Source organism: Ranitomeya imitator, chromosome 1 (genome assembly GCF_032444005.1).
Source record: "Ranitomeya imitator isolate aRanImi1 chromosome 1, aRanImi1.pri, whole genome shotgun sequence".
Classification (NCBI taxonomy): domain Eukaryota; kingdom Metazoa; phylum Chordata; class Amphibia; order Anura; family Dendrobatidae; genus Ranitomeya; species Ranitomeya imitator.
The window spans coordinates 323299394-323321864 of record NC_091282.1 but is presented as its reverse complement, the minus strand read 5'-3'; the positions used below and the strand labels follow the sequence as shown (position 1 = coordinate 323321864).

The window sequence follows — 22471 nt, the reverse complement described above, 5'->3', positions numbered from 1 at the left end:
TCAGCCACCACCTGATCTTGCTGTTATTAACGGCAGCAAGCATAGGCTGATGTGAGCAGTAGTCCCATCAGCCAATACCAGTGACCATAGGTAAACTTTATACCTCCGATCACAGCTGCAGGCTCACACTGTCATCTGACAGCTTGGAAACCGCAGATCTCTGACCTGTGGTATTAATCTTACTGCCAATCAGAGCCGCTGGTGTTTCTCGTGCTGTCATGCAGATGAAAGAGTGAGAAACCCCTGGTTTTCAGGGGGCTGAACCATAGCACAAACTTCATGGTGAAGTCTGTGTTCTTTGTCCATGCCCGAGCAGTAGATTTTCGGTTTGGACCCTGAATTTTCTTTTTGGGTTCGCCCATCTCTGGTAGCCATTTGACATACAGGTGATTGTCACAAAATTAGAATATCATCAAAAATTTAATTAATTTCAGTTCTTCATTACAAAAAGTGAAACTCATATATTATATAGAGTCATTACAAATAGAGTGATCTATTTCAAGTGTTTATTTCTGTTAATGTTGATGATTATGGTTTATAGCTAATGAAAATAATGAAAACCCAACAGTTATTATCTCAGTAGATTAGAATACTTTATATCACCAGCTTGAAAAATGATTTTAAAATCTGAAATGTTGACCTACTGAAATGTATGTTCAGTAAATGCACTCAATACTTGGTCAGAGCTCCTTTTGCATCATTTACTGCATCAATGTGCCTTGTCATGAAAGCAATCAGTCTGTGGTACTGCTAAGTTGTTATGGAAGCCCAGGTTGCTTTGATATCAGCCTTTAGCTCATCTGCATTCTTGGCTCTGGTGTCTCTCATCTTCCTCTTCACAATATCCCATAGATTCTCTGTGGGGTTAAGGTAAGGCGAGTTTGCTGGCCAATCAAGAACAGTGATAATGTTGTTTTTAAACCAGGTATTGGTACGTTTGACAGTGTGGACATGCGTCAAGTCCTGATGGAGAATTAAATTTCCATATCCAAAAAGCTTGTTGGCAGAGAGAAGCATAAAGTGCTCTAAAATTTCCTGGTAGATGGCTGTGCTGACTTTTGTCTTGATAAAACACAGTGGACCTACACCAGCAGATGACATGGCTCCCCACACCATCACTGATTGTGGAAACTTCACACTAGACCTCAAGCAGCTTGGATTATGGACTCTCCATTCTTCCTCCAGACTCTGGGACCTTGATTTCCTAATTAATTTCAAAATTTACTTTCATCTGAAAACATGACCTTGGCCACTGAGCAACAGTCCAGTTCTTTTTCTCCTTGACCCAGGTAAGACGTTTCTAGTGTTGTCTATTGGTCATGAGTGGCTTGACTCAAGGAATGTGAGACTTGTAGCCCATGTCCTGCATATGTCTGTCTGTGGTAGCTCTTGAAGCAATGGCTCCAGCAGCAGTTTACTCCTTGTGAATCTCCCCCAAATTTTTGAGTGGTCTTTTCACAATCCTTTCAGAGCTGCGATTATCCTAGTTGCATATGCACTTTTTCTTCCACACTTTTCCTTCCATTCAACTTCCCATTATTAGGCTTGGATACTGCACTCTGTGAACAGCTAGCTTCTTTAGCAATTATATTTTGTGTCTTACCCTCCTTGTGGAGTGTGTCAATGACTGCTTTCTGAACATCTGTGAAGTCAGCAGTCTTCCCCATGATTGTAGAACCTACTGAAACAGTCTAAGGGACTTTTTTAAATGCTTGAGAAGCCTTTGCAGGTGTTTTTGTTAACTATTCTAATTTACTGAGATAATGACTTTTGGGTTTTCATTGGCTGCATGCCATAATCATCAGCATAAATAGATCAGCACAATCAACAGAAATAAACACATGAAATAGATCACACTGTAATGACTCTATATAATATATGATATTCACTTTTTGTATTGAAGAACTGAAATAAATTAACTTTTTGATGATATTCAAATTGTATGAGAAGCACCTGTATTTACATGTCATCACTGCAGGCCTGGCAAAACCCCCAAGACTGGTGGTTAGGGTTGAGTGAAAAAGATCGGCACTTTTCAAAAGTCGCCGACTTTTAGCACTCTGGGATCGGGTCGGCGGTCGGCGATCTCTACTGAAAAGTCAGGTTTCGTTTTATATATATATATATATATATGTCATTCAGACACATATATATATATATATATATTTATATTAACTTCAGCGCGATATAGCAGGAAAGCCGGTAATTCAATTACCGGCTTTTCATTTCTCCTGCCAAAACCCGACATGATATGAGACATGGTTTACATACAGTAAACCATCTCATATCCCCCTTTTTTTGCATATTCCACACTACTAATGTTAGTAGTGTGTATGTGCAAAATTTCAGCGCTCTAGCTCTTAAATTTAAGGGTTAAATCGCGGAAAAAATTGGCGTGGGCTCCCGCGCAATTTTCTCCGCCAGAGTGGTAAAGCCAGTGACTGAGGGCAGATATTAATAGTCTGGAGAGGGTCCACGGTTATTGGCCCACCCTGGCTAAAAACACCTGCCCCCACCCCAGCCACCCCAGAAAAGGCACATCTGGAAGATGCGCCTATTCTGGCACTTGGCCACTCTCTTCCCACTCCCGTGTAGCGGTGGGATATGGGGTAATGAAGGGTCAATGCCACCTTGCTATTGTAAGGTGACATTAAGCCAGATTAATAATGGAGAGGCGTCAATTATGACACCTATCCATTATTAATCCAATTGTATGAAAGAGTTAAAAAAAACACACACACATTATTAAAAATTATTTTAATGAAATAAACACACCGTTTGTTTTAATATTTTATTGTACGCTCAATCCACTGGCTGAAGACCCTCGTTCTGTAACAAATAAAAAATAATAAACCAACAATATACATACCTTCTGTAGATCTGTAACATCCCACGTTGTAAATCCATCTGAAGGGGTTAAAATATTTTACAGCCAGGAGCTCTGCTAATGCAGCGCTGCTCGTGGCTGTAAAACCCCGGGGAATGAAGGTAATGTAGTTCAATGACCTGTAGTTACCTTCATTCGCGGTGATGCGCCCCCTGCTGGATGTCCCTGGAGCGTGGGAAAAGTTCCCAGGCTCGAGGTCATATGAGGACATCCAGCAGGGGGCGCATCACCGTCTGTGTCTTTATTTCATTAAAATACTTTTTAATAATGTGTGTGTGTTTTTTTTAACCATTTAATGCAATTGGATTAATAATGGATAGGTGTGAGAATTGACACCTCTATATTATTAATCTGGTTTAATGTCACCTTACAATAGCAAGGTGACATTAACCCTTCATTACCCCATATCCCACCGCAACACGGGAGTGGGAAGAGAGTGGCCAAGTGACAGAATAGGCGCATCTTCCAGATGTGCCTTTTCTGGGGTGGCTGGGGGCAGATGTTTTTAGCGGGGGGGGGCAAAAACCGTGGACCCTCTCTAGACTATTAATATCTGCCCTCAGTCACTGGCTTTACTACTCTGGCGGAGAAAATTGAGAGGGAGCCCACGCCAATTTTTTCAGCGATTTAACCCTTAAATTGCCGAAAGCTGTTAAATTTAAGGGTTAAAGGCAATTTAAGGGTTAAATCGCTGAAAAAATTGGCGTGGGCTCCCACGCAATTTTCTCCGCCAGAGTAGTAAAGCCAGTGACTGAGGGCAGATATTAATAGCCTAGAGAGGGTCCACGGTTTTTGGCCCCCCTGGCTAAAAACATCTGCCCCCAGCCACCCCAGAAAAGGCACATCTGTGCATCATATGATTAGTATGCAGCAAGCCAAAGGGGAGGCAGTAGATGGTGCAGAAGGGCCAGCTGGGACATGTTGCACTGGCAGGGAATTTAGCTGTCCCAGCTGCATTAATGCTGGACCCCTAAACACTTTTCTCGTGCCCACAACAATTGTGACTAGAGGGAGTGGCACTTGTGCAAATGGTATAAGACTCTGGTCTTGGTACAGATGTTTGAGCATGTGATGTTGGTAAAATTTCAAGCAGCCAGACACACATGTGAGCTTTTAAATGTAACTCTTTACTGAAGGAAATAGAGGGAACAGTCTCTTTTTAAGAGAAAAGTGGTGTAAATTCAGAGTATTGGTTATACTGCATATGATGCTTATAAAAGGAAGGTGTCTTCTCCTTTTGAAACAAGCAAGTTTAGGGCCTCTCAGGGCAGCTGAAGCACACTTCTTTTCACTTGCTATAGGAGGAAATATTATGAACAGTTCAGACAGTTCAGGTAATGCTCCACTGATGAAGGGTCCTTTACTGGTTGGCTCCCCTTGGTGACATACTAGTAGTGTGGAAGCACTCACAGTTTAGGCCCTACAATTTCCTATTGCAATTGGTAGGTCGGAGAGACTTGGTGTGGAAGACTTGTGAAACTGGTGAGGCTGGAAGCACATAGCAGAAGACCAGTTGTTCATCTTTATCTCTCCTGACTGTATGGGGCTTTACTCCTTTGTAAAGGTGACTATGTGGAGGATGATGTCCCATCAGCATGGACTGAAATAGATTAAGGAAACAGTGAAGCGTCCTTGCTGTTCCTTGACTGGACTAACCATGACTGAACTAGTTTGTTCCAGCTCACACGAAGTGAGTTAGAACTGAGCTAGCAGACTCTTCCCAGCCATTTTTATAGTAGTTTGTTACAGGGAAATTTAGCACTTTACTTTAATACATTTATGTATTTTGCATCCTCAAACTCTCAGGGCCCAAAGTAATTCTAACACATTGAAACAAATCTACTGCTTCATGACAACTGTTTCATTCAGCACCAGCAGTCTGGTACTGGGATACCAGAAGTAGACCACACATCAATTGTGTATTGCTTGCCAATACAATGATGTCACCGTGGCCTACTAAGCAAAAGAGGCAACAGAGATATCACTGATAGCAGATGATTTGCAGTGCTGTGCTCCAGCTGCCATACACTAGCCAAATGGCCGCCTGTCCAGAGTTCTGCAAAACACATCCTGCTTTTTGGAAAATTTCATAAATTTCTCCTTAAAAACTAAATCTGACAAATAACAGCTCTTTAATTAAATGAAAATTAATCCTATTTGTTGGTGTTCTGATAAGGGAATATCTCATTGTCACGATCCAATTGTGGATTTGTGGCAGATCTGGTTTGCTTCAGTTCTGGTCATCGGAGGTTAATGCAGTTTCTTCCCCCTGGTGGCCGCTGATGTTACTGCATTGTTCCTGGCTCAGCTGATGCTTGTGATGACCACTCCCTCCATCCTTTAAGAGGTCACCTGGTTCATCAGCTGACTGTCGGTGTTAGCTCATTCTTCAGCGACCAAGCCAGGAGTAGGATCTAGCTGGGAACTGCTGTTCTTCTGCTGAGTCCGTTCTATCTGGTGTTTCTCCCTGTTGTGCTGTTTCTTGCAGAAATAAGCTAAGTTTGATTTTCCTTTTCTTTGTTTGTTTGCCTGTTTGTTGTTATAGTTTTACACTGGTGCAGTCCACTCTGGGGGGGGAGTGGGGGTCACTATAGGGTCTGCATAGGAGACAGGGATACGCTGGCGGCTCGGGCCTCCCTACCTTCAAGGATACCCCCGAGATAAGGGTTAGCCAGGGCCCCTATAGTGGCAGGGACAGGTGCGGGTTCCAAATACGCCGTCCTGCCCCTTTATCGCCATACGCGGCGTGACACTCATTTTTTCACATTTGCAGCATCTAATTTTGATGTGTTTTTTTATAGACGATTGGGGCATACGCCATATCTAAGACAACAATTTTTGGACTCACAAATGTTCTAGCTCAAGCAATGCGGTTTATGAACGTCAGAGTGAATGGACTTGCTCTAGGATTAATCAACACGAGCTTCAGCGAAGCGGTTAGTGAATATTTTCTTGGATTATTCTTTTAATGGCCAACATTAATGTTGTTGAGCAGTGGATCCAATATGTTTTTAATAATGACATTTTAGTAATATTATTGAATTACGTTATGCGTGTTCCATTTATACACACAATATTCTAAAATACTATGATTTACTTTTCCTAGGTCCTGAAAAATCCAGAGCTGGCATCTTTGGTGATTCCCATGGGTGTTTACAGGTGAAATACTTTGTTTCCTTTAGTAACAGATATAATAAACTCTAGGAAAATTAGATACATCTTATCTACCTTTTTTTAAAAAATTGAAACACAAGTGAGTGTTTGTTTTTGTGGGATGCTTTGTTATTTTGAATAACACCATTCACTTTAGCATATAATCTACCATATATGGGGGGGGGAGAGTATATATTGTGATAACTATGAAAAAAAATATTATTTCTATTATGGCTGCTAAAGTTTTGTTTTTATGATGTGCACTGAGCAGTGAAATTAGCAAATTTATTCTGCAGGTAAGTATGATTTATGGTGACGGCAAATTTATATAATATTGTATTTTACATTTGTCTTTTGATTGCCTTTTCCATTTTATTAATAGCAGCATCTAAGGGGTAAAACAGTAGCAACTGGAGATGTTATTTCAAATGGCACATTGAAAAAATTCTGACAAACTAATAATCCATTGAATCAATTACTATGTGCTATTCCTTTACACTTCAAATAGTGCAGATATGTATTCGCCATATATTTGCAGTGTGATTCATATAACATGTTTGTAAATAATTTCTGAAGTACATAATGGCATCCAGGAAAGAATAAACTGTAATTTTTCCTTTTTGTTTTTTAATATTTTCATTGCCTTTTTTCAAGAGCCATAGCTTTTTTTTATTTATTTTTGCTGACATTTCAGGGCTTGTTGTTTTTACAGGACAAAAAAACAATTCAAGCCGGATAAAAGGGTGAACAAAAATTGAAATTCTGCCTTTGGTTTTTGGGTTTCTTTTCATGACGTTCATTGTGCAGTAAAAGTGACTGGAAATATAATTGTCCGGGTTATTCTTATTATGATGCATTGTTTGGTAATGTCTGATTAGCAAACATGCATTGCTTAGTTTCTATTTAAATGGTGAAAATAAGTCTGAATATTGTAAACAAAAACGTTCTGCTTTGTGTCGCGATTTTCTGAGACCCATAACATTTTTATCTATGGAATAACAAAGTCTATATTATGGCTAGCAACATCTCTGTTAGTCCTAGTCTTGTCACAGACTAACACACAATAGCGATTTATTAAGGGAGGATGGCACATCCACAATACTTAAAAAGTCAAAATCTTTTTTAAAATTTCATTATAAAGACGTTAGAGATATTCACCACAAGTAAGTAATAAACCGATGTGTTTCTGTCAGTCAAGGTGCCCTTAATCATAGTCTAAATACACTGAATCCTGTTAACTTAAATACAAACAATATTGTACAACAAAGTGTGAATACAATTTGACCCTTCACAGGGTTATTGATGAGCGATTTTGTTCGGAAAACAATCGCCAAACATAAATTCGGCACGAATATTTCACATTCGGATTCGTGATTGGAAACACAAGCAAAATTTTATATAATCGGGAAAAATCCGTAACATTCGGTAAAAGTGCGGGGAAATATTTGCGTTGCCACAAAAGCATTTTGAGCACTTTAGCAACAATAATGGTGTTATATAATGAGTGTTTGGCACATGATTGATGAGGCAGTGGGTTTGCAGAGCTCAGAGGTGCGGCATTCTTGTAAGCAGTTTTTTTGTTTGTTTTTTTTTTTGCACTTTATGTGTGCACATTGCGGCTAGCCAATCAGGGTGCAAGAAACACCCACAATGTCTTGACACAACAGCTTGTGTCATTGGCTGCTCAAATCACATGTCCCTCTCCATATAAATAGCGGACATCTTGTTTTAGTGCCATTTTGACACTGTAAAGGTACCTTCACACATAACGATATTGTTAACGATATTGTTGCTATTTGTGACGTAGCAACGATATCGTTAATGAAATCGTTCTGTGTGACAGCGACCAACGATCAGGCCCCTGCTGGGAGATCGTTGGTCGCTGAACAAAGTCCAGAACTTTATTTTGTCGCTGGACTCCCTGGAGACATCGCTGGATCGGCGTGTGTGACACCGATCCAGCGATGTCTTCACTGGTAACCAGGGTAAACATCGGGTAACTAAGCGCAGGGCCGCGCTTAGTAACCCGATGTTTACCCTGGTTACCATGCTAAAAGTAAAAAAAAACAAACACTAGATACTTACCTACCGCTGTCTGTCCTCCAGCGCTGCGCTCTGCACTCCTCCTGTACTGTCTGTGAGCCGGAAAGCAGAGCGGTGACGTCACCGCTCTGCTTTCCGGCTCACAGACAGTACAGAAGGAGAGCAGAGAAGCAGAGCGCAGCGCTGGAGGACAGACGGCGGTAGGTAAGTATCTAGTGTTTGTTTTTTTTTACTTTTAGCATGGTATCCAGGGTAAACATCGGGTTACTAAGCGCGGCCCTGCGCTTAGTTACCCGATGTTTACCCTGGTTATCGGCATCGTTGGTCGCTGGAGAGCGGTCTGTGTGACAGCTCTCCAGCGACCAAACAGCGATGCTGCAGCGATCCGGATCGTTGTCGGTATCGCTGCAGCGTCGCTTAATGTGAAGGGGCCTTAAGAGTGCAGAGAGGCTGCTGCTGGCACTGTTAGCAGCAAGATTTTAGCTAGCTAGCTAGGCGGTTGTATATCAGTCAGATACTGTAACTTCCAGCATTTTCTTTTTGCAATTACTGAGGTCCACAGACAAAGCCAGCACGGCACATTTCATACAAGTGTGTACTGCTTCTATTGTGCTCCATGGACGAGTATAGCATTCTAAATATTATTATTTTTCACTAGCTAAATGTAAAACAGTCTGCTGTATCCCACCTTATCATTTAGCGTTGTGGGGATATGAAACTGTTTGCAGACTTAAGGCACATTAAAAAAAAATTATAATTTTGCTATTCCAAAAAGACAGCCCGCCGTATCACATGTTGTCATTTTGTTGGATTGAAATAAAGCTGTAGAGGCCTGATCCAGAGGCCACAGAAAAAATCTTGTGTTCCTAATGTCATACAGTAGGGGACCTGACTTTCAAATAGATTGCAGCATCTAGTAGGTTATAGAGGCTTGATCCAGAGGCCACAAAAAATTCTTCTGTTCCTCGTGTCATACAGTAGGGGAACTGACTTTCAAATAGTTTGCAGCATCCTGCTGTCCTGGTCTCTCAACTTAGTTTGATTGCTAACAAGAGAAAAAAAAAGTAAGATCTAAGAACTAGCCTTCTATATATTCAGACATAGCCTGGGGAGGCATTTGTGTAGGGGATGGCATTTGCGCACATTTAATTGAAGTTCCTTTTCATCAAAGTACTGGCAGTTATAACATGGCAGTTAGACAGGGTAGGAGACAGTTAAGACAAATAAATAAATCAATTCCCTGTTCATTTAGAACAGAACAAATATTCACCATATGCATTTGTATAATCTATATCCTGGCTGCTGCATTCAGTCACACTCCCTTGCATTAACTCTTTACACTCCATCCATATCAGCCCCTCTGTCCTTTCCTTTCCTATGTATAGCACTCATGCTCTGTTCACATTGCTAAACAGCACAAATCCATTCAGTCCTACCATCCAACACACGAGACACTCTCACAAATCACTTAACCATCTGCTCACTCTTTCTATCCTCCTTCTCCTAGTCGCAGGAGACATCTCTCCCATCCCCGGCCCCCCATTTTACAGCCAGTCAAACCTCCCAACTGCTACACTCAGAAACCCCTCTAACCTTACTAATATTCCCTGCATGCATTCTGTCTCTTACAATTTTGCCCTTTGGAATTCTCGCTCAGTGTGTAATAAACTCCCCTTCATCCATGATTCTTCCTTTCTAATTCTCTTAACCTCCTGGCTCTTATTGAAACCTAGATCCAGCAGTCAGACACCACTACTGCTGCTGCTCTTTCTTATGGTGGATTACACTTTTCTCATACCCCAAGATCGGACAACAGAGCAGGTGGAGGCATTGGTCTGCTCCTATCAACCAAATGTACCTTCCAAGTTATCCCCCAAGTAGCCTCACTTGTCTTCCCTTCTTTTGAGGTCCATGCTGTTTAACTCTACATCCCCTTCTCCATGCTAGTGGCAGTTGTGTATTGTCCTCCTGGCCCCTCTCATCAGTTCCTGGATCACTTTGCCTCCTGACTTCCACATTTTCTCTCCAGTGACATCCCCACCCTCATCATAGGTGATTTCAACATTCCCATTGCTTTTCCCTCTACCCATCTGCTTCTCACCTTTTACATCTAACCTCCTCTTTCGGCCTATCACAGCATACTAACTCTCCAATGCATGAAGACGGAAACTCCCTTGACTTGGTCTTCTCCCGACTTTGCTCAGTGGATGATTTCACAAACTCCCCTCTTCCACTGTCTGACCACAACCATCTTACATTCTCTGTTAAGAACTGCCATCCCACTCAGGTCACCCCCACTTTCCAGACTTACAGAAACATCCAGGTTATTAAAACCCAGAAACTTATGAAGAACTTGCAGTCATCATTGGCCCCTTATCTCCTCCATCTCATGTCCTGATTCTGCACTGAAGCATTACAATAAAACCCTGCAAAGTGCCCTGGATGAAATTGCACCTCCTATACATAGAACAACTCGGCACAGACGACGACAACCGTGGTACACACTGCAAACACATTTCCTGCAGCGGTGCTCCAGGTGCGCAGAACGTCTGTGGAGAAAATCTATTCTACCCTAAGATTTCATCCATTAAAAGTTTTGCTTAAAACATACAACTCTGCCCTTCACCTCTCCAAACAAACTTATTTCAACACCCTCATCACCTCACTGTCCAATGAACCTAAACTTCTCTTTGACACTTTTCATTCCCTACTCAACCCAAGAGTGCTGACCCCAGCCACGGATCTCTGAGCTGACGATCTGGCCAACTTCTTCAAAGAAAAAATTGACCACATCCAACAGGAAATTATCTCCCAATTCCCTTATAACATGCACTGTCCTCCCTCCCCCACTGCATCTAGCTCACTCTCTGACTTTGAACCAGTTACAGAAGAAGTAATCAGGCTCCTTGCATCTTCTCGCCTGACCACCTGCACCAGTGACCCCATTCCGTCATTTCTCCTCCAGTCCCTTTCCCCTGCCTTCACCTCTCACCTAACAAAAATATTCAACTGCTCTCTCTCTTTCAGTGTCTTTCCCTCCTCATTTAAGCATGCCATCATACATCCATTACTTTAAAAAAAATCTCTCGACCAAAACTGTGCCGCTAACTATAGACCTGTCTCTAATCTTCCATTCATGCCTGGTCCTCTCCCATCTTATCTGGTATCTCTCAGATAACTCTCTTCTCGACCCTCTTCAATCTGGTTTCTGCTCTATACACTCTATTGAAACTGCATTCACTAAAGTCTCTAATGATCTACTTACAGTTAAATCTAATGGTCTCTACTCCATGCTAATTCTCTTGGATCTCTCTGCAGCATTCAACAGTGTGGATCATCAGCTCCGCCTCACTATGCTCCACTCCATCGGCCGTAAGGACACTGTTCTCTCCTGGTTCTCCCCCTATCTCTCTGACTGCTCTTTAACTGTATCTTTTGCGGGTTCCTCCTCCTCTTACCTTCCCTTTACTGTTGGGGTTCCTCAAGGATAAGTCCTAGGCCCCTTCCTATTCTCTTTGTATACCGCCCCTATTGCACAAACAATCAGTAGATTTGGTTTCCAGTACCATCTCTATGCTGATGACACCCAATTATACAATTCTTCTCCTGATATCACACCTGCCCTTTTAGAAAACACCAGTGATTGTCTTACCACTGTCTCTAACATCATGTCCTCCCTCTATCTGAAACTGAACCTGTCAAAAACTGAACTCCTCATGTTTTCTCCCTCTACTAACCTACCTTTTCCTGACATTGCCATCTCCATGTATGGTTCCACCATAACTCCCAAGCAACATGCCCTCTGCCTTGGGGGTCACACTTGATTCCGAGCTTTCATTCATCCCCCACATCCGATCACTGGCTCTCTCTTATTATCTGAATCTCTTTTCTAGAATTCACCCTTTTCTTACTTTTGACTCTGCAAAAACTCTTATTACTGTTTCTCTTATTCATTCTCATCTGGACTATTGTAACTCTCTACTAATAAGCCTCTCTCTTACCAAACTCTCCCCTCTCCAATCTGTCCTGAATGCTTTAGCCAGGATCATATTCCTCACCAATCATTATACCTATGCCTCTATCTTGTGCCACTCATTACACTGGTTACCCATCCACTCCAGAATCCAATACAAACTTATTACCCTCACCCACAAAGCACTCCATGGCTCAGCACCACCCTACTTCTCCCTGGTCTCAGTATACCACCCTACCCGTCCTCTCCATTCTGCTAATGACCTGAGGTTAACATCCTCAATAATCAGAACCTCCCACTCCCATCTCCAAGACTTTTCACGAGCTGTGTCAATGCACAATGGAATGCACTACCCAGGTTAATATGATTAATCCCAAATCCCCACAGTTTTAAGTGTGCCTTAAAAACGCATTTGTTCAGACTGGCCTACCACCTCAACGCATTAACCTAACGATCCCTGTGTGGCCCATTCAAAAAACTTAAACCATAATCAGGTTCCTCGCATCATGTTCTCATATGCACTATGCTTTTATTAGCCCTCTGTGTCTGTACTGTTACATATTTAGGCTGTTAACTGGTTCATGCAGCTTTACATGAACACCCGATTTTTACACTATGGCTGGACCGAACAACGAAAGTAATTGTTACCATCCACCTCTCATGTCTCCCCTTTTTCCTCATAGTTTTAAGCTTGCGAGCAGGGCCCTCATTCCTCTTGGTATCTGTTTTGATCTGTGTTTATTGTTATGCTGTAATGTCTATTGTCTGTACAAGTCCCCTCTATAATGTAAAGCACTGCGGAATATGTTGGCGCTATATAAATAAAATTATTATTATCTAGTGTTAGAGGCTTGATCCATAGGCCACAACAAATTATTCTGTTCCTAGTGTCATACAGTAGGGGACCTGACTTTCAAATAGTTTGCAGCATCTACTGTGTTATAGAGGCTTGATCCAAAGGCCACAAAACATTTCTGTTCCTAGTGTCATACAGTAGGGGACATGAATTGAAAATACTTTGCAGCATCTAATGTGTTTTAGAGGCTTGAACAAAAGGTGACAAAAAATTCTTCTGTTCCTAACGTCACCCAGTAGGGGACATATGACTTTCAAATTGTTTGTAGCATATCTACTTTGTCATGCAGGCCTCATCCACACTCAAACAATTCTTTCTTCTGTGACTAACATGATACAGCATGCCATATTTCACCTTTGACTTTACTGTTACTGAAAGAATTTTAGCTGTTCGCAGAGGTGGTGCAGAGTTTAAAATAATTTTTTTGTTGCTAATACTGTGCTCTAATGACACTATCTGAGCAACATGACTGGGAAAAAGGGAGTCCGTGGTGGTGGGGGTATTAGGCTTGGTGTTCAAGGTGTACGTGGGGTAGCTGATAATGTTTGTAAAAGCACTAGTGAACCAATGTCATGTCCTATGCAAAGACAACTGACAACTGCTGTTACTGGGCGGGCTACTCCATTGCCTTTTTTTTGGCAGATGCACAGCGGTATGCTTTGTTGATGAGGCACAGAAAAAGCATGTGCTCGAGTGGATGGGAAGGGCAGCTTCCAGTGGCCTCTCCTCTTCTTCTTTCACCTCAACATCACACGGAATATAATCCACAGAGGTGGCACTCAAATTCCCCTTTCCTCCCTCCAGGCCCAAACTTTCCATGCCTACAACTTACTGTACAGAACCACAGATGGGTGAGTCTAAAGAGCTGTTCACACATTGTATTCCATGGTCATCAGAAGTATGCTCAAAAGCTTCACAGAGTCAATAGGAGGAAATCTGCACCGATTACCTAATTTTACAAATGTTACGCTGTGCTTGCCATGAAGAGCAATGCATCCTCAGCCACAACTGTAACTGTGATCAGCAACGTCCTTGGGTCAGCAGCTTGCAGTGGTGGCAAGAGTTGCCTAGCCTGGGCCATTTTGACACTGCAAAGGATGAACCAAATCATGTTATCTGCCAACTTTGTAAAAAAAACTGAGCAGAGTTAAAAAGTGAAATAATTTGACTACTACTTGTATGAATCTTCACATGCGCAATGAACATTTGTTACTGTGGGAATCCCACTGTGCTGAAATGCGGACCAGCGGACCTCAACAACCATCAGCCGCCCCATCAATCACATCTGCTGCTTCTTCCTCCTCCTCTGTTGCCATGCCAACTATTGAAATGCAGGTCTTCGACTGCAGAACTTCGGGTTCTTTAATCACTACAGTCAAGCTGAGTGAAAGCCCGCTGTCAGCTGTGACAAATGCAAACATGCCTGTTGTTTTTGACCAATCTCAGAGAACAAGCACACCATAACCTTCTCAATCCATTGTCATGGTCCAGCAGTTTGTCCGGTTCACTGTACTCCGCCTTCTCTCAGTACTGCAGCCAGCCCATGGTTCCGCAGTTGTGGTAATGTAAAAGATTGTTTCCTTCTGTGCATGACAAAACTAAGAGATTGAACTCCACCATCTCCAATTTGATGGCCTTGGAAATGCTACTTTTCCGCCTGGTAGATACAGACAGTTTCTGAAAGCTGATTGCCATCGCAGTCCCCCAGTACCAATTGCCCAGTCGCCAAAACTTTTGTAAGAAAGCTGTGCCTGCGCTACTCAGCATGTTGCAGACAACATCACCCATTCCTTGACAGATCTCTGTCTGCCAGGGTGCATTTCACCACAGACACTTGGACGAGTAAGCATAGCCAAGGGCATTACATCTCGCTGACTGGGAACTGGGTGATTCTGGTGGCAGTATTAAAATTGAAATGCCTTGGAGATTGCAGTCATATAGCTGAAGATTTGTGGACAGCATTGATACAGAGGTCTTTGTCCATGCCAGTTAATAGATTGATATAGGATGTGCCAACACGGTGGAATTCCACTCTGAACATGTTGCAGCGACTGAGACAGCAACGAGCTCTTAAACAGAATTTGTCTTCAGCGCTGCAGCTGGTGTCCTGACGGATAAGCTCAGCTGGCTGTCCCCTGAAAGTGTAGACCATCTAACTTTCATCAAGTCATGGATCTCAAAGGATTTTTCACCACAATTGTAGACTGTACAGACTAGGTGATATTGCATTTTTTAGTGTGATGCATTAATGTCATGTAACTGCACTGTTGGTCCCTATTATACTTTCTATACTGTGGTAAATTTGATGCCACTTCTGTGGTGTAAGGCCCTCATTTTTTTTAAATGTGAACCCACTCTGTTGGGTGTCCAGCTGCTGGATTGGGTGTAGTGGAAGACCTGTCAATCCCTATTATACTATTTCTACTGTGGTGAAATTTATGCCACTATTGTGTAAATGTGAACAATCCTTGTTCTGTGTCCATCTGCTGGATTGGGCGTAGTGGAAGACCTGTCGGTCCTTATCATACTGTTTCTACTGTGGTGATATTGATGCCACTTTGGTAGTGTCTGCCAATAATTTTTGTAAATGTGAACACTTCTGGTTGGGTGTCTCTCTGCTGGATTGGGCGTAGTGGAAGACATGCTGATCCCTATTATACTTTTTCTACTCTTGTGAAATTTATGCCACTTTGGTATTGTCTGCCAGTAATTTTTGGAAATGTGAACTCTCTTGGTTGGGTTTCCTTCATGCGTGTTGTCTGTAGCAGTAGGCTTCAGAGACCGTCAGGCCTCCACTTACTTGGACTCAACTATGTTTCTATCCTTGTTTTTTCTCACAATGGTAGTCTACAAAACTGATATTTGTGCCACCTGATTGTGACTCAGCATGAAAGCAGGTAGAGGTGATGCATGTGGTATTAGACCTCCCAACAAAGGAGGCCTACACCAATCCATCACCCACCTCGTCTTATTGTGACATTCAATTGAGAGATGCAAATGCTCTCCTAGACCCCAATACCTCGTGCCAGGCTGATAGCTGCAGTGCCATGCTAAAATTTGTACTGTGGATGAATTGAGGCTACTTTCCTGGTGTCTGTCCCTCATTTAATGTGTTTTGGTAATATTTGGGGCCGTTATAAGTGAAGATGAGAGAATTTGTTCAGAAAATGATCGCCAAATATAAATTCACCTTGAATATAAAACATTCAGATTCTTGATCGGTAACCCGAGCATCCCATTGACGTGAATGGTATTTGGTAATGTTCAGAAAATATTGGACAAATTAATTGGCGAATTTTGCAAATGTGGTGAACACAATCCAACTTGAACATTGAAATATTCGCTAATCTCTAGTTACAAGGTGTTGTGCATGCATTTTTTTTTGCCTTCCATTGAGATGAATGGCATTCGGCTATGTTTGGCAAATTGAACTGAACATTTGGTAATATGAACTGAACATTTAAATATCCACTCATCTCTAATCAGGATGCAAAATATAAAAATTTTAATTACTCAACTGGTTCATCAAATTCTATGTATAACTTTCCCCGAATCAACACGAAATTACCACTATTCCACTATTTATCTTGTGGAAAAAAGTATTTGATAAATGGTCAAGTTTTCCCACCTAAAAAGAAAAGAGAGTTCTGCAATTTTTATCGTAGGTGCATTTCAACTGTGAGAGACATAATCTTAAAAAAAATCCAGAAAATCACATTGTATGATTTTTACACAAATAATTTTGCATTTCATTGCATGAAATAAGTATTTGAAACAGTAGAAAAACAGAACTTAATATATTTTTACAGAAATCTTTGCAATTACAGAGGTCAGATGCTTCCTGTAGTTCTTGATCAAGTTTGCACACACTGCAGGAGGGATTTTGGCCCACTCCTCCATACAGATCATTTCCAGATCTTTCAGGTTTTGGGGCTGTCACTGGGAAACATTGAGTTTCAGCTCTCTCCAAAGATTTTCTATTGGGTTCAGGTCTGGAGACTGGTTAGGCCACCTCATGTGATGCATCTTAAGGAGCCACTCCTTAGTTTCCCTCGCTGTGCATTTTGGGTCATTGCCATGCTGGAAAACCCAACCATGACAATCTTCAATGCTCTTACTGAGGGAATAATAATAATAATCTTTATTTTTATATAGTGCTAACATATTCCGCAGTGCTTAACAGTTTGCACACATTATCATTGCTGTCCCCAATGGGGCTCACAATCTAAATTCCCTATCAGTATGTCTTTGGAATGTGGGAGGAAACTGGAGAACCTTGAGGAAACTCATGCAAACACGGGGAGAACATATAAACTCTTTGCAGGTGATGTTCTTGGTGGGATTTGAACCCAGGACTCCAGCGCTGCAATGCTACCCACTGAGCCACCATTCTGCCTTAGGGAGGGAAGAAGGCTGTTGGCCACAATCTCATGATACATGACCCCTTCCATCTTCCCTTCAATATGGTGCCATCAACCAGTCACCTATGTAGAGAAGCACCCCCAAAGTAAGATGTTTCCCCTCGATGATTCATGGTGGACCGGTGTTCTTGGGGTTACTCCTCCTTCTGTTTCCAACAAACATGGCAAGTGGAGTTCATACCAAAAAGTTCTATTTTGGTCTCCTCTGTCCACATGACCTTCTCCCTTGCTATCTCTGGATCATCCAGATTGTCACTGGTGAACTTTAAATGGTCCTAGACATAAGCTGAAGTGAGCAGGGGGACCTCATGTGCCCTGTAGCATTTTAATCATTGATGGCATAGTGTATTACTAATGGTAACATTTGAGACTCTCTTCAGGTCATTGAACATGTCTCCCCATGTAGTTCTGGGTTGATTCGTGACCATTCTCAGAATCATTGTTACCCCACGATGCAAAATCTTGCATGGAGCCCCCAGATCAAGGACAATTGACAGTCATCTTGTGTTTCTTCTATTTTCTAATAATTGTACCACTACCAACATTTCTTGCCTTCTCACCAAGCTGCTTCCTATTGTCCTCTAGCTCATTCCAGCCTTGTTCAGAACTATAATTATGTCCCTGGTGTCCGTAGATGGCTCTTTGGTCTTGACTAGTGTTGAGCATTCCGATACCGCAAGTATTGGGTATCGGCCGATACTTGCGGTATCGGAATTCCGATACCGAGATCCGATACTTTTGTGGTATCGGGTATCGGTATCGGCTCCATAGGGATGTGTAAAATAAAGAATTAAAATAAAAAATATTTATATATTCACCTCTCCGGCGGCCCCTGGACATCACGCTGGTAACCGGCCGGCTTCTTTCTTTAAAATGAGCGCCTTTAGGACCTGAAAATGACGTCGCGGCTTCTGATTAGTCGCGTGCCGCCCATGTGACCGCCACGCGACCAATCAGAAGCCGCGACGTCATTCTCATTCACTAAAATCCTAATTCTAGGAATTAAGAACCTGTGAATGACGTCGCGGCTTCTGATTGGTCGCGTGGCGGTCACATGAGCGGCACGCGACCAATCAGAAGCCGCGACGTCATTCGCAGGTCCTAAAGGCGCTCATTTTAAACAAAGAAGCCGGCCGCTTACCAGCGTGATGTCCAGGGGCCGCCGGAGAGGTGAGCATATCAATATTTTTTATTTTAATTCTTTATTTTACACCTCACTATGGATCCTAGGGCCTGAAGGAGAGTTTCCTCTCCTTCAGACCCTGGGAACCGTCAGGATACATTCCGATGCTTGATGTCCCATTGACTTGTATTGGTATCGGATATCGGTATCGGCAATATCCGATATTTTTCGGGTATCAGCCGATACTATCCGATACTGATACTTTCAAGTATCGGACGGTATCGCTCAACACTAGTCTTGACCAAGGTGAAAAAGTTGAAGCATCATTGTCATGCTCTTTATGTAGGCATGACATTTGTATTGTGTTGTCACTTTATACATTACTCATAGGTTTACAGTAAAGAGTTAAAGAGGAATAGTCCTCGTTGAGTTTGGGTACCGTATTGTGAATCTAGGGTGCCAACCTCCTTGGATAGATTGGGAATAGCCTGGGGCTAACTGGACCTCAAATTTATTATTCCGCTATACGACCCTATGTGTATATAGTGTGTTAGTTGGCTTGCATCCCGATGTATAGAACCTTTTAGAATTATATGAATAAAGATAAGGATTTTTTTTTTTATTTGTTGTTCATTTTCTTAAGGGCCATATATTATATAACTTTTCATGTTGTTTGCTTCCTGCTTGCCATTGTGTGTATGCGTCTGAGTCTAAGGCCAGTGCAGTAGCATTTTGTCACCCACAGAGAGACATACCATTACCTGAGGTGAGATGTGGCCTTGGTTTAGGAGAGAAGCTTGGTTTAGCGTTCGCTGGAGAGAAGATATGAAATATATATTTTTTTTTGGTTTTTAAAAAAAAGATCCCTGTCCCCAACCCCCTCCCACCCCCTGTGCGCCCCCCCTCCCGCTGTTAATAAAATACTTACCCGTCTCCCTCGCTGTTTCTTCTCCTCGCCGCAGCTTCTCCTGTATGAGCAGTCACGTGTTGCCGCCCATTACAGTGATGAATTTGCGGCTCCACCTCCCATAGGGGTCTTTTAAACACCAAAAAAAAAAAAAAATAAAAAAAGATTTTTCATATCTCCTCTCCAGCGAACGCTGCTGGAGAGAAGAAATGAATGGCGGCTTCAGCATCACGCTGGGGGGGAGGAGAAGAAGCAGCGAGGGAGCCGGGTAAGTATGTTATTAACAGCGGGGAGGCGCACAGGGGGTGGGAGGGGGTTGGGGACAGGGATTTTTTTTTAAACACCAAAAAAAAAAAAAATAAAGATTTTTCATATCCTCTCTCCAGCGAACGCTGCTGGAGAGAAGAAATGTATGGCGGCTCAAGCACCACGCTGGGGGGACAGCGCTTACTGTAGCGCTGTCTCCTGCACGGCACACAGACTGCACACGGACAGCATGCGTGTGCGGTACGTGTTTTACACGGACCCATTGACTTTAGTGGGTCCGTGTAATACGTGCGCTCCTACGAACACTGACATGTCTCCGTGTTTTTCAAACGGACACACGGTCCGTGAAAACACGCTGACATATGCAGAGACACATTGATTTTTATGTGTCTACATGAGTCAGTGTCTCCGGTACATGAGGAAACTGTCACCTCACGTACCGGAGCCACTGACGTGTGAAACCAGCCTAATGAAGAGACCTGTGTAGTCTCGAAGGCTTGACATTTGTTATAATTTTTTCAGTTAGTTATTAAAAGGTCTCAACAACTAAGGACTCAAATTTTAATATTTTTCTATCTACTGGCTAATATGGTACAAAGATATATTTTTTCTAGGCCAATCCAAAAATTGTATTCAAATTCTATGTCTATTACTATATGTTACAGATTTCACTAGTTATTTTCCATTTATATTCTACTTTTCATATTTGATCTAATATAACCAAATGATTTTAATGATTCTTTTCATTACAGTTTAATTACTGTTTTCCAGGTTTGGTGAACCAGAGGAATGTGCTGGCATAGCATCATTTTTATGTTCTGAAGATGCTTCGTATATCAATGGAGAAAATATTGGTGTGACAGGTGGATTACGAGGAAGGCTCTGATCCACTAGATAAGAAACACTGAACAGAAATTAATTATTGTATATTAATAAAAACCAATAAAAGAAAACATTTAAATTTTTTTCTTTCAAACATAAATTTTTCTCTTTAGTTTTTGCTTTCTAAAATGTATTATTTTTCTCATATATTGACATTTTTTAAATTGTCATTAGTACATACAGTTATTAGACAGTTATGAAAATCTTGTTACCACTAGTGTTGAGCATTCCGATACTGCAAATATCGGGTATTGGTCGATATTTGCAGTATTGGAATTCCGATACGAGTTCCGATACTTTAGCAATATCGGATACCGGAATCGGAAGTTCCGTAATGCAAGGAGCCAGTTTCATTTAATTCAGCCAATGAGGAATGATTAGAAGTGTGGGCACATCCTGTTCTGCATGGTAAGCATGTAACTACTGGCATGGCTGTGATTGGCTGCTGAAATGATGTCATGATGCACTATAAAGTCGCCGCCGCCATTTTGGGTTCACTCTGCTGTGAATTCAGTTAGGGACAGGTCTCTGTGTTCTGACTGAGGGCCAGTTTTGAGATAGTGATTTGCTTCATTGTGCTTTACCCAGGCTAGTTTAGCAACTGCTGTGAGAGAACCTTGTTTTTGCCTTGCAGCGCTGTTCACAGCTGTCTGCAACGTCTGTTGTGTCAGTGCAGCTCACGCTGTTGTCTGTTCTACAGCCACCGCTGGTTGTAGTCAGCTCAGCGTGCGTCACTGCCTCACTACTACATACTGTTCAATTGTCCTTTTTTGCATTAGTGCTGCCTGCTGCACATTTTTCCTGATTTTCTCCTAATAGTGGGTTTCCATCCGTATCCTTCTAGATTGTGGAAAAACACTATATAGGATTACATAGAGGAGGCTTTTTTGGCCTTGCAGCGCCATTCATGGCTGTCTGCACAGTCTGTGTGTGAGTGCAGCTCACGCTGTAGTCTGTTCTGCCTCCACAGCCGGTAGTAGTCAGTAGGGTTGAGCGAAACGGGTCGTTCATTTTCAAAAGTCGCCGACTTTTGGCAAAGTCGGGTTTCATGAAACCCGATTCAACCCCTGTGCGGGGTCGGCCATGCGGTACGCGACTTTCGCGCCAAAGTCGCGTTTCAATGACGCGAAAAGCGCCATTTCTCAGCCAATGAAGGTAAACGCAGAGTGTGGGCAGCGTGATGACATAAGTCCTGGTCCCCACCATCTTAGAGAAGGACATTGCAGTGATTGGCTTGCTGTCTGCGGCGTCACAGGGGCTATAAAGGGGCGTTCCCGCCGACCGCCATGTTACTGCTGCTGATCTGAGCTTAGGGAGAGGTTGCTGCCGCTTCGTCAGAAGCAGGGATAGCGTTAGGTAGGGTCCATTAACCACCAAACCGCTTGTGCTGTAGCGATTTCCACTGCCCAACACCACCTTCGGTGTGCAGGGACAGTGGAAGCTACATTTTTTTTTTTTTTCCCCTCAGCGCTGTAGCTCATTGGGATGCCCTAGAAGGCTCCCTGATAGCTGCATTGCTGTGTGTACGCCGCTGTGCAAACCAACTGCTTTTTTCAAAGCACAAATCCTCTTGTTCCTTCCTTTCTGCACAGCTATCTTTTTTGTTTGTCCACACTTTTTATTTAATTTGTGCATCAGTCCACTCCTTATTGCTGCCTGCCATACCTGGCTGAGATTACTGCAGGGAGATAGTAATTGTTGGACACTCCCTGTTTTTTTTTTTTTTTTTGTGGGAGATTAAGATTGACATTTCTGCTAAAGTGCCATCCCTGTGTGTGCCATCTCTCACTCAGTGGGCCATAGAAAGCCTATTTATTTTTTTGCTTGATTTGGGTTATAAAATCTACCTGAAAAAATCACTACATCAATCAGTGGGAGAAAAATATTGGCCTCAGGGCTTGTGTGCCACTCTTGACTCCTGTGTGTGCCATCTCTCAGTCAGTGGGCCATAGAAAGCCT

The 22471-nt window shown here is 42.4% G+C and overlaps 1 protein-coding gene across 3 annotated transcripts in view; it reads left to right on the top strand.

Moving 5' to 3' along the window:
* LOC138670937 (dehydrogenase/reductase SDR family member 4-like) overlaps positions 1–20612 on the top strand; it is a 70044-nt gene extending 49432 nt beyond the window's left edge. For all 3 annotated transcript variants that reach the window (XM_069758748.1, XM_069758739.1, XM_069758732.1), the window contains 3 exons: positions 5689–5823; positions 5994–6046; positions 20402–20612. In XM_069758748.1, coding sequence (XP_069614849.1) covers positions 5689–5823; positions 5994–6046; positions 20402–20516 — 303 coding nt within the window. In that variant the 3' untranslated portion in view covers positions 20517–20612. The remainder of the gene's footprint in view (positions 1–5688; positions 5824–5993; positions 6047–20401) is intronic.
* Positions 20613–22471: the final 1859 nt, after the last annotated feature.